Source organism: Bombus fervidus, chromosome 2, assembly GCF_041682495.2.
Source record: "Bombus fervidus isolate BK054 chromosome 2, iyBomFerv1, whole genome shotgun sequence".
Classification (NCBI taxonomy): Eukaryota; Metazoa; Arthropoda; class Insecta; order Hymenoptera; family Apidae; genus Bombus; species Bombus fervidus.
The window spans coordinates 8,524,604-8,538,318 of NC_091518.1; the positions used below are offsets into that span (position 1 = coordinate 8,524,604).

The 13,715-nt window shown below is 29.3% G+C and overlaps 1 protein-coding gene across 1 annotated transcript in view; it reads right to left on the bottom strand.

The window, feature by feature from the left end:
* The window catches only part of LOC139998265 (uncharacterized), a 67,659-nt gene that overhangs the window by 27,438 nt on the left and 26,506 nt on the right, over positions 1 to 13,715 (bottom strand). Inside the window, exon 2 of the mRNA XM_072022691.1 lies at positions 2,274 to 2,353. Within this exon, the coding sequence (XP_071878792.1) occupies positions 2,274 to 2,353 (80 nt within the window). The remainder of the gene's footprint in view (positions 1 to 2,273; positions 2,354 to 13,715) is intronic.

The following is a 13,715-nucleotide window of genomic DNA, read 5'->3' on the forward strand; positions in this document are numbered from 1 at the left end:
TAACAAATAACAATGCTTAATATGGAGAAAAATATTAATATCCTATAATATATTGTCTATACGTGTATGTATGTGTATATGAATGCACGTATGTATACAGTGAATATTTACATTCAAATTTTTCAGAGCCTAAGTCATGGAAAAAAAATGTATTCCATACATTTGAATAGTTTTGCATAAGAAATCATTGCTGTTTATTTATAGAATAATTTCAGTCACATCTTATATATCTATATTTTTTATATACTATCTTTTATGCTTATTATTTTATTTCGTCGTTATTAGCATCATATTCACAATAGTTGTTATTTTCTATATTTCTTACCAGATTAAGAAATTGTCAATTATAATTAATCATTTTTCTATCTCATAAGCAAAGAAATGTTTCATTATAAAAAGTTATCGTTTTTTTTATTATTACATATATAATTTGACAGCTTCGTGTCAATAAAAATAACGCAATTAATCATATTACTTATACTTCTGCATAAAACTTAAGCTTTTAAGTATCACAGTTTACGTCATAGACTCATGAGGGCAAAAGTAATATAGAAAAGTATTAAAAAACGTTAGTACAAGAAAGTAAACAGATAATAAATTAAATAAACTTTCAAAATTGATATAGAAAGTATATAAGAAATTTGCAATAGATTATAGTGTCTGGGTTTCTCAATTTATTACATTTCTTTTTTTTTTCTTGATATGAAAATATTCCAAAACATATATTTATACGCATATTTTAAGAAAAGTTATTAATTCAAGAAATAACTACGTGACTTTAGAAAATGTAAAATCTATTATTTATTGATTAATTGCAAATCATTTATATAACGATATTTCACAGATTAACAATATTAAAAATATGTTCATTTATCTAAAATTTTATGAATAATTTATGCAAAACATTTTTAAATATTTGAATTCTATGTAACGAAACACGACCATTATGATTATACTGGTGAAACGAATCTGAAAATGTATATGGAAATTATGAGATAGCTATTGCAGCACTTTGTAAAAAGCGTCAAAGAATTTGAACAGTCAATTATTTACTGTTACTATAATGAGACCAATTTGTACTAATTGTTACGTTTAAGATCGCTATTCATATCTGTAGTAATGGTAATTATTTAATAAATATCTTATATAATCTTTTAGAGTTTAAGGTAACTTTCCTGTATCTGCCATATACATTTTCAATTATGGATATAATGACGATAGTCTTTACACTGTCTTCTTACAGTGGTAATGAAATTTCAAAATGATTCCTTTAATGTACTTGTACATAATATGTTCATAAAAATTTTCTGTGGCAAGTGATTAAATAGTTTCATGTGCCAGCGTAACTTAAAGGAATTACTACGCGACGCGACGTACAGCGAATGAAAGATGATTAATGATTACATTAATGAGTTCCTTAATACTAACGAGATATTCGCGAGTTGATTTTGTGATGTAACTATGGAACATCATCGCGATCAACAACAACAACCAATTTTTGCTGCGGCGTGAGAGAAATCTCACGATTGTCTTCGACAATTCTCCTCAAAATTGTAACAGCAACAATCATGTGCCTTTTTCGTTGCACAACAGACACATGGCTATTAAAAAAAACACGATTTTCGAGTTTTCGGTGCATATTTTAATTTTGTTAACGCACGCTGAAAGATTCCTTGAACTTTGCAATTTTGAACTTTTGCAATGGCCAGGAGATGAGGAAAATAACGTCGAGCACGCTAAAACTGTGAATAACAAATGTATAAGGAAAATTATTAAAGACAACGTATTGGTTTTGATAGTGTTAATGAATATTTCAGAGAGATTGTAAAACAATTAAGATATAGTTAAAATAATAATTTTTATCTTTTCGTTTTATCCTTTCTGCTTAACCTGAATGACAAACAAAACTTTGGAAATAAAAGGTCTAAACGATACTATTCAACACTACGAACAAACATCACAAATATTATTCAGGAAATAAATTAATCCTTCTAATATTATGATTTTCATTTCTTTTTACATCAACATTTTAAAAGAAATTGTTAAATATTTCTAATAGTAATCGTTAATTTTATATGAATTTTATTGTGCTAATTTAGTAACTATAATTCTTATTATTTTTCAGATCTTCTTTCAATATTATTACAAGCAATTGCCTTGTAAGCTATCAATTTATAAGCAATGGTTTTGGTTAGCTGAAGAAATGGGTTCTTAAAGCGTAGTCTATATATATTCAGATACTTCGAAGGAATTAATTAAGAATTTCTACTTGCCTGAAATATCAAAATGGTGGACTGTCGCTGTGACTGCCAAGGCTACAAAGATTATAGTGGATAGCAGATCTAAGCTGCACCTGAAGCAAAAAATAAAAGAACAAATTCAGTCAGACGATGAATATTCACGCCGAAGAGAAAATATTTTCGGAAACATTTCGAATCGCATTATGTCGAAATAATACAGGAATAATTGTTCTACAACGTAAATTATACTAATGTGAAATGTATTAATGATAAAATATTAAAATAAATTAATGATTATATAGCACTTGCTATATGTTTATGATATTAGCAAGTTACACGTTTATAGTATCTATTATACAGCTCAGCAGTAAAATATTATAGTTCAATATCCGTTGATGTACATACATACCTACCGGTTTTAAATATCACACCTTGAGTTAATCGTGATGATAACCTTTCTTCTATCAGTTAGAAAAACAGCCTTCATTCGATACATAATTTTGCATAATATTATCCATTTAATACCCTATTAATAAATTATAGATGGTGTCGTACGTTTCAGGTTATAGGCTTCTATTACGCAAACACTTTCTATATACATATATATTATAATTTTATTATAATATTATAATCATATCATAATTATAATATTAGTATATTATAATTTTATTATAAGTTAAACTTGTAATTTTGTTATAAATTAAATTAGTAATATAACTAGTACATTTAAGCGTCCATATAAACAGAATTTTGTAAGACTAAACTTGTAAGACTAATCATTTATTTATTTGTTATTATTTAATTTACGGACAGCATATTAAAATGTTGTATAAAATATATGTATGTACATTAAAATGATACGTTGTGATAACGTATATGTTAAATTTTTTATCTTGAAATAGTAAAGGTGTGGTAATAGGAATGATTAAGAAGATGAAACATCAAAAGGAACACAGTACATCACAAGTAGAACTTTTAAAGTTTTTATACAACCTTACGTATTTTATTACTGGACTCTATTATACTTGTATTAGATTATTATGCAAGGAAATTGAATTTTGTAACTTGTAGACTTTCACTGATAATATTGCTTCAATTGCATAAGACAGTCGTAAAGATGTAAATTTATAGTAGCTCTTAAAAATCAATTTCCTATCCACTGTGTCTAATATTAATATTCATATAAATATATTATTCGCATTCATAATATTCCAGTTGTATGCAGTAAACTTACATTTACTGCATACAACTGTAACAATTATACTCCGAATTTTTATACACTTTTTTATTTTTATGAACATGCTTAAATAAATGGAAGACAAAACCCTTGTTGTACTCAATAAATATCATAATAAACACTGTACTTTGAATATTTTATATATTTTCCCATATAATATATATGCATCGTGTGCATTTTCGATTCTCAAATTTGTCCATAAATACATACAAATCCGCAGTCCAGTTATTAACAATCACAAAGATCACAGTTATGATAGATCTTTCTGTGTGTCATCAATTTTCTAATTAAATCAAGTAAAATTGCAGACGGTCATATACATCCATAAACAGTATCATTCTCTTCTCTTATTCTCTCTCTTTCAAACCTATTTCAACCATAGTTTAAGTGCAAGTAAGGGGAACACGATTCTCTCGTACTAAATACTGCCAGGTATCTTTAAAATCATCGGTATGCGACTTCGACGAATGTCTCTGCTGAACTGCGCATACTTTCTCTGCGAGAGCAGGAGAGAAATGCGGTGCTGAAGAAAGACAGAAAAGATAGACAACGAGAACGAGAGAAAAAGGGAGGTTGGTATTGATAGAAAGAGAGAAAGAGAGAGAAAGGCCATGAAAGATCAAGAGCAGCGAGCGGATTCGCTCGAGAATCGGGTAGAAGAATTTTTCCCCGCTCCGATCGACGTTTTATCGCAATCTCGACTCGCGAGTTACGCATCGAAAACGTTATTTACAACAACGATTTCCCTCTCATCTCGTTTTTTCTTGGAAGTAAGATCATCGAAACAGCAAAAGTGCCGTGAGTTTCTTACACGTATCGTGGGTGGCTCACCACGATATTTCAACACTTCTCACGAAGGAATTTTATTTATATATTTTGTGCCTGCTATGTATAAAACATTGAAAATTTCATTTGCATTAGTCGTAATGAAATACGACTGCAAGATTATACTGGTAAAATTTGAGATCAATCTGAAGAGAGATTTACATAGAAATTACAACATTTTTACTGCAAAGTATATACCTATATAATGGAAAATTAGTATACAGCATGAATAATAAATGTCAAAAATGGTGTCGCTGTATATTGAGGTTCGTTAATATAAATTGACTTTTTCTTTTGAACAATTTTGTAATTCTGCGAAATATATACTTGCATTGAATATCTTACAGCTTCTATGTACATTTCCAAATTTTTTCAAACTTTCTCGATACAAACATAATGGTCGAGTCTGACGACAATGTTAACAAAATTTCAAGTTGTTATATGTCTTGGAATACTTTTGTGACTAACTGCACACGTGCACTAAATATTTCTGTGTTTCTACCTACATTTTCAAATCTATCTCAGATTTTATCGATATAACCACGATAGTCGTTACAATATTAATGAAATTTCAAAATCTTTTGTATAATATGTACGATGTATTCATAGAAAATAACTACAAGCGTCGAAATGTTTTCAACCAGCAAACTTTCAGCAAGTCTGCGCTGCTTAGCGATCTTCCCGCGTGGACGAGACGCGCGCGATCCAAAAAAAAGAGGGAGAAAAGATGAAGCGCCTTTTAACGATTATCCTTGGTGAAATTCTTACTTGGAAAGAACCGCTTTTTTTTAATTCGATTTCTTTGATCTACACTTGGAAATAGGCGAGAGACGTAGAGTGACGTAAGACCAATAAAATTTATGATTAATGAATTTTGATGAAATTGGCGTGGGGTTAAGAAATTAACGACTGTGAGTATTGAGAAATATTTCTAATAAATTTAGTTTGACAAATTGAATTAATATATATAAATTATTTAAAACATTCGCTGGTATTGGCATATATGTCGTGGCAAATAATTATCTAAAACGAGATTATTAGATTTCCAGTGGTAATAATTACGGATATTAATGGGTTCTTATTTTTATACAGTTAAAAGAGAATTTAGGAGGAAAATAAAGCAGTAAGTAGTAAGCAATGAGGTTAAAACAAGCATTATTATTTCACGTAGATATTACGGAATATTTTTACGATGTTTTGGAAAATAATACATTTCTTTCTATTTTGGGTCTAAATCTACTTTGTTAATTAAATATTCGTATTTCTTCTAGTTAGTTTTAGAAAACGGTTGTTTATTCCAAAGAATGTTGGGCAATATAAATGTTATGATAAAAATCGCAAACTATAGTAAAACCATCTTCTAATTATTCTTTTCAAAAGATGGTAGTCATATCTATAGTAAACTGAGGATATTTCTGATAAAAACGATATACAACTTCTAGAAAGAAATAGCTATATTTTAATAACATAAGTGAATATGTTAAATAAATATTGATAAACGTTATATCAAGATAGAAAATAAAACTTAATAAACATCAATATTTAATGTTGTCATCTTAGGATTATATTGATAATAGATGTATAACAAGACAGGAGGTAAAACTGAATAAACGTTAGGAGATAACTGGTTAAAATGTTGAAAATTTAGTATTCTTTAGGAGAAGTTAATATTTTTTAATAAATTGATGTTTTATTGCCTAAAGAAGAGTGAAAACGAAAAGAGAGTTATCATTGTTTAAAATTAGTAATGGGAATGGCAAGGACGAGAGTTATTAGAAAACAAAAGAGAGAATGGAGAATTGAGAACAGCTGAATTAAGCGGAATTTTTTCGAAAGTGAGCCGAGTGTGTGGGTGATCGCGAGTTGTGAGGAACGAGGATTCTCCGAGAGAAAAACGCCGATTACGAAGTAATCGTTGACCTTTCGTACTATAAATCGCGTCGAGTAGGTATCTCGCCATTCTTGATTTTTAACAGCTTCCTTTAAACAGCTTCCTTTTAACAGCTTTACATTCCTTTTATTCTTTTTGAATGATTGTAAAAACAAGCCATGTTAATATTTTGACGCTTCAATCTGATGTCCACGTTCATTTGAGATTTTAAAGATTGAATTGTTAACTACCTGCGTTCTTTTACGATGTCATTCGTACATATATTCATACTAAATATAAGTTTGGTACTAATATTCGTAATAAATATATATCATGTATTAAAGTTGCTTTAAAATTGTTGTATATAATATTTACGATATACATCAATAAATTATAGTACAAAATTTCAGGTTCTAAGTTGGAACCATAAATTTGTAATGGATTAAATACATCAGGACACGGATTTAAGTGAGTTATTTTATTACTTATTTTTTTAGGATAATACAAGAATAATGGGATTAAAATATTAATCAATTGTATTAAAATGAAATTCCTTTGCCATATGAGATGGTATTTTATAATAGGTGCTATGAATGAATTAAAAGTTCAAGTCGATATCATTTTATATTGATATTGTAAATTAGTACAAAATATGTATGTATGTTAATTCAGCTTTACTAAACTATAACAAATAACTATGTATGTATGTGAGCATTCATTTAAAATTCATTTAATAAAACTCATTTAAATTTAGCAATTTAACTCATGCATTGAACAAATTTTCATTTATGCATTTCCTTTTATTCAAGCCGGACTAATCGCAATAATTTTTCTTCATAAAACCAGAATATCTTGTTTAATATTTGTGTATGTTTAATATTAATTATTTTATTAATACAACCACAATCTGTTTGTGTAATTCAGACTGTCAATACAATTACATAACGTAAAATTAGAACATTTCTTAGTTTTGAACTGTTAATAACGCTAGAACCTCAATTAATTGCATCTATATATGAAACCATCTTTTCAATTTTTTAGTCAATCGAAAGGACCAAAGAAAATATATTACAAATGTAGTTTCTTAAAAATCAAGGTTACTGAAAGAAATAATAAATAAAATTTCTGTCTCTTTAACACATTTTATCGTGAACTTTGAAGGATATAGTAACGCGTTCCAATATATTCGTATACATAGATTTTTCTGTTAAAATTTTACATTCTGTTAAAATCTGTAGCGCCTTCAAATTAAAAATTCTGCCATTTATATCACGTACAATCACTAAACTATTCTAAATATTCTACATTCTGTATATTTCAATAAATAAGTAAATATTCTAACCATTCTTATCCTAACAATTCTGAGACATTTAACCATCAAACCACCTTTACAATTAACCTTTAAACCTATTAAAACACCTGAACGTACCTAACAACGAGATGCTACCAATTCGACTCGAATGTTAACTAATCTCCGCCATACTAATACAATATACAATCTTTCAACCGGAACCTAATAATTTCAATTCAATCTCCTTTCCAAACACCATGATCTAAAAGGTACCGCAGTCCATTGATGAAGAAAAGACGTTTGCTTCGTCGATCTTGTCTTAGAAAGTAACTCTAACATTCTTACGCGCCACTACAGAAAAACACAATTTCAATGACGATCGGTTGGGAGACACTGGCCTTTCGATTTCGACTTTCGATGATATCGCGTATATGTAGGTGGACAGAGGAAAAGGTGGGCCTGCTCGGTTCCCCCGGGGCCAAATAGAAACCAGATCGGAGAGGAGCAAGTTGGAGAATTCCTGCATAGGAGGGTGAGTCGACCCTGTTCTTCCCGCGAGAATCGAACAGGAAGTGGACTGTTTAAATGATATCTATCGCTCTTTCACATCGGATCGATCTTCATCTTTTTGGCTAAGGAAATTATATGCTGATTCATTGTAACATACATTGTTACAATGATCATAATAAGATAAATTAGAATACAAAATTTTAAATAACGCAAGCAACGGAATGAAATGAAAAGTGTCCTATTTGACAACCAATGACTTTCAATCAATTTTATCGCAACGTAATATATATTTTATGAAAATTAAATATCGCGGCCCGTAAGCGAAACATATAGAAATATCGCGTGGGAATCAACGTGTTAATGAATGTTTATTTAGTGTATTAATTTTAGGTGTCTTAATATTTTAACCACCGAACACGCCAAATAACTTTATCGAATTTTAATCCACAATAATTCTAATCCTATAAACATGTGCTATTTTTACTGTTTCAATTCAGTTCTATAAAACTAACTTCGAACGTTCCCCTTTTATAGAAAAAATCGGCGACGAAACAAATAAAAATTTGAAAGTGAACAATGTAGGACTTACTCGTATTAATACTTTAACCACGCAACACGCTTATTGGCATATTATATTAAATAATCATATTACAACGTGTGAATATGAGATATAATTATTTCGAATAATTGCTGTTAATGTGCATTACTGCTTGTCGCTAAAATCTCATCCTACGAAATACTTCAATTTTAGATTTAATTTTTACAAGCCTCTCAAAATCAACCGATGATATTACGATAGAACTGTGATCAATTAGATTTTTATAATTTAATTCAAATTGTAATCAGATAATTTTAAATAGAAGTATTCGTAGAAGCACTTTTGATAAACATATAACTTTGTTCAAGGTATTTTACAAATATTAACATTAAGAAGGAACAAAAACGTTTGTCATACAAATGCAACAATCGTGTTCAGTTTTTATTTTTGTTTCCTACTATTTTCTGCAAGGGACTGTCTACGAGTTTTTTATCTGATCGATGTCCCGATAGTCGAGATTCTATCGTATCTTGAAATTTTTCTGAAATTTCTCTACGAACTTCCCGAACAACCCAATATATATATCGGACGTTATCGAGGAGAAGCGGCATGAAATTCCTTTCACGGCTTTCGAAAGCGTTAAGAAAGTCGCTGGAAGAAAGAGAACCTGTTTAATAAAGACTCGTTATTTTGCTTCGAACGACCATGTCGTTTGTTTGTATGGAAATTTTTTAAGTGCGTGGGAAAACACGGCCTCAGATCCATCCAAAGGGTATGCGAACGATCGCATTAACGCGCTTCGTGCTGGATTCGACTTGCGCTTTCAATCTGCCTCGTCTGATCTCTCGACGAGGCAGAAAACCTGATTAAATCGTGATTCTAACTCCGCGGGTCACGGACAATGGCTGCTCTTTTGGAAAAACTCGGTGAACTTGCATCTGTCTTTTCTCTCGGTCATGATGGAACGCTGTGATCTTGCGTGTTGGAAAGTTTGGTTCCAGTGCAAACAGGTTCTGGGTGCAATTGATGTAAGTGCAAATGAAGGAGTTTGAATTGTGATAAGACTTGTGATAACGAGAACTTTGAAGAGTCTGAAATATTGAAGAACATTAGAGATTGGTGCAATATGAAACGTCGACTTCGCAAATAAAACATAAAAGTAGTTCTTACGTCAATCATCATTTAGTGCACTTTTTCGATAACCATCTAATTTCATTATTCTATGTTTATATATTTGTTATTAAAAATAATCCAAGTATAATAAAGGATGTGTTTAACTTTCTTTAAATGCCACGTTTCTCGACAACTTCTATTTCATATTGTCTAAAAATTTCGTATAAAACGACTATCATTTATGATGACCAATATTCAATTTTTCATATTTCTATTACAAATCGTTTTAATATGTGTAAATGTACATACTGTTCAATACATGAATATTAAATATTGAATATATGTGATTTGTCGTAAATTTGTAGTATTTATAACTGTCTAACCTTTATGAAATAAGAAGCCAGAAAAGTATGTATCCAAGATTTAAATTATCAAGTCGAATGTATGCACTAGTTACTATTACTAAGAAGGATAAATTAGATGTTATTGAAAATATTTCAAAATAATTATGATAAATTTAGTCAGTTGATATGGAACAGTTTAAAGAAATGGTTTGTACAATGCGAAAATAAAATGAGGGAAAGAATATGTATATAATTTTGAAGATTACTTTACACGGATCACTGCGCAGAAATGAATTATAAAATATCATATTTGAGAAGAACACGTGATAGAATATTAAGCATATCACTGTATCAATTACCGAAATATGAAATATATTATGAACAGAGTTAAGAGCAATATTGACAATTATTAGAAGGTTAATTAATTTGTAGTTTTAGTAGTTATATACATGTTATAAGTATAAGTTTTATGTAATTATATATATGTTACATACGTTTAGTTTGTGACAATGTACTCCATCATTCTGGTTTAAAATGTAAAAGATATATCGAACTGTAAAGAAATACACTGAATCAACACTCAAAAATATATCCAACAGCATATCGATACGAATGATCGGATTTTTCACGCTGACTACACAAAAAATGTGTCTTTCATCCGAACAAAATATTTTCTACATCTACAAAATTATTACTCTGCCATTACGATCACTGGAACTTTCTCACATGTTTTTACGCAAATCCATATTTACAATAAAACAAATAAATAAATTAGAAATCAAACGAATCTCGTCTTTCTTTTCCTTTAGCCTCGAACCAAGTCGATAAGCACAATGCAAGTGACTTCGTACTTTTCTACGGTTTGTTCACCTTCACTACACCTAATGAACGCTCACTTTTCTGCCTGTCGATGCATGAAACTTTCCTTACTGTTTCTATAAATCATTTCAATGTCAGGAAACGCGAGCAGAGTACAGTTTTCTTGCTTCTGCGTTACACTGTTCTAGTTTTCGTGATCACGATATCACATGTTCCATATATATACATTATTCGACTAAAGCAATCCATCTTTAATGTGACGTATTATAAAAACTTCTGATTTTCATTTCCGATCCCGTAAAACTTTCACATTCTGATGCAAAAAGACTTCTGATTACTATTATACTTTTTCCTTCTTGATTACAGAGTTTCGTCGCTTTTTAATGTATTATTTTAGTAACATAATATACATCAAAACAATCGACATGAATTATCAAATATCTGATAAATTTTTATTTGAGATTATTTGAACCTTCGTTTTATTACATGTAAATCTAAAATTTTGATATCACGATATTTGTGTACTGAAAAATATCTAATTTATGTTAAATTGTTTTGTGAATGAAATGATTTTCCTTCGCATTCATTATAATATTAATTTTTATTACGAAGCGGCACATATTTCTAATTCCTTTTATTGTGTTTTAAACAATAAATATCATTTGTTTTGTCGATCGTAAATCCTTGAAATATCGCGTGTGTTTAGTTAAAAGCTATCGAAATTGTCTTCCTCTGTTTCTCTCTCTCTCTTAAATTATTGTGAAACATTCTTTCTTCTATAAATAAATCAGTGAATCGTTAAAGTTTTATTGGAATGTAATTTTTCTACTCCGCAAATGCAATTTTCCATTTTACATAAATTTCTACAACATTTTTATTTCGATTAAATGTCTTTTTTAACGATATATTTATTCCAACTAAATTTCTTATTAAACGAAATTTCCAGTTAAACAATATTTCTATCGAACTGCATTTTTCATTGCACCATATTCTATTCCAACAACATTTCCAATTAAGCGATACATATTCCTATTTCAAATATCATAATTTCCTACTATACGATATTCCTATTTCCATATGTCGATTAACTTACGTTTCAAATTATATCAACGTACATAAGAAAGTCATCGATCAGTGCAATTAAAACACGTGCCAGGAAATTTTCTGAATACGACGACGCATTTATCAGATTTCACTTTGTTCAAACGATCGATCTACCACATTTGCGATTAAATAGACATCAATCAGAGTTCGAAGAGATACTGATTTTCATTCCTTATTCTCTCGGTCTTGACTTTACTTGGCTGTTACGCGGAAATTCCTAGGCCGCTTCCTAATCCAATCCAGACAATTTCCTTTTCTACTAAGTCACTTCAGAGATTTATCCCTTGCGAGAATTCAACGTGAAAAACGAAATTCTTTTATGACTTTCAGCTGTATTGTCGTTTGTTAGCATAGAAATTACCATTTTAGGCCAGATAAGTGGCACACAGTTAAGGAAACTATTTAACGTCGACTGCGGAGAATTTATGAATACGTGAGGTAAGAAAAGCTTACAAGTTATTATATTTGCGCGTAGTACTTACTAATAGTAAGAAAAAGAGTGAGAGAGAAAACGAAACAGAAAGTGAACCGTACAGTGCATCAATGGAAATTCTTATTCCTTTTGTTAGCTTTTAATTGATATACCCAATTTAAATCAGTTTTGGTTTTATTCGTTATTACTCGAATTAATTTCAGTTTTAGGTAGGGATTATTTATTACAGTAACGAATGGTTTTATCGTATAATATATGACGCATTGATTGTTATTATTTCGACTTGTTAATTTTGTTATATAACTTTTAAGAGTAATTATGCATAAAACATATATGTTAAATTTAATCAAAATTGGTATTAGAAACGTTTAAATATTTAAAAACCTAGAAATATAGTATACAGGGATATAACCGATATTAATATATTAAACATATACTAAACATAGCAACTCAATTACAAATCAATATATAACTTTCAATTTAAGTATTTATCTCTCGTATATTTAGATGTTATCTATGTAAAATACTTTTTACTTATTTAAATACTCTAAACAAATTAAAAAATGAATGAAACAATATAATATAATATTTAAGAATAATGGCTTCATATCTCAGAGCTTGTCTTATTTTACTTTTATGTTGATCGTTAAAACATTAAAGTTAACATAACAATATCGAGTGGGTAAAAATTACTAAATTATGTCTAGGCACGTATGCTATGCGTTAAGAATACAAACATATAGATAGTAAGAATAAGAATACATCACATTGGAAAGTTCCGAGAGTGTGTGCAAAATGCGTATTTTTACTGAACTTAGTATCGAGGATATGATATTTCCGTAGTTTTTCCTTTATTTAACGCAACTCGTTAAAATGACACAATAAACAAAATTCTGTTAGAACGTGGTATTTCATTTAGACTAAATACGAATATCGAATAATCATAATTATGCAAAAATATGGAAAAAGTTTATCCAATTCGAAAAGAATGACACTCGGTATAATCAGAAGAAATTTAAGTAATTTATTAATAATTAACAGTATGTTTTCATCTTGAATTTTTTTGTAACAAAAAACTTCCTTCGCCGCTTAGAATAAAATTTTACAAATAGGACGTAAAAATTATTTGTTTATAAAAATTTATCAAATTTTTAACTACTGGAAAGAATTATTTTTGCATGTGCAGATACAAAATGTTAAATCTTTAATGTAATTTCATCTAATTCTGCTACCCTTATCGCTTATTATAAGCAATTATTTAAATTAATCTGCTTTGAACAGCCGTTAAATTGGTTCTGAAACTGTTTAAATCCTTCGCTTAAACTTATTTTTCACCACCAGGATGAAATTAGTGTTAGCCAAATAATAGACGTATTAGAAGTTGCTGAATT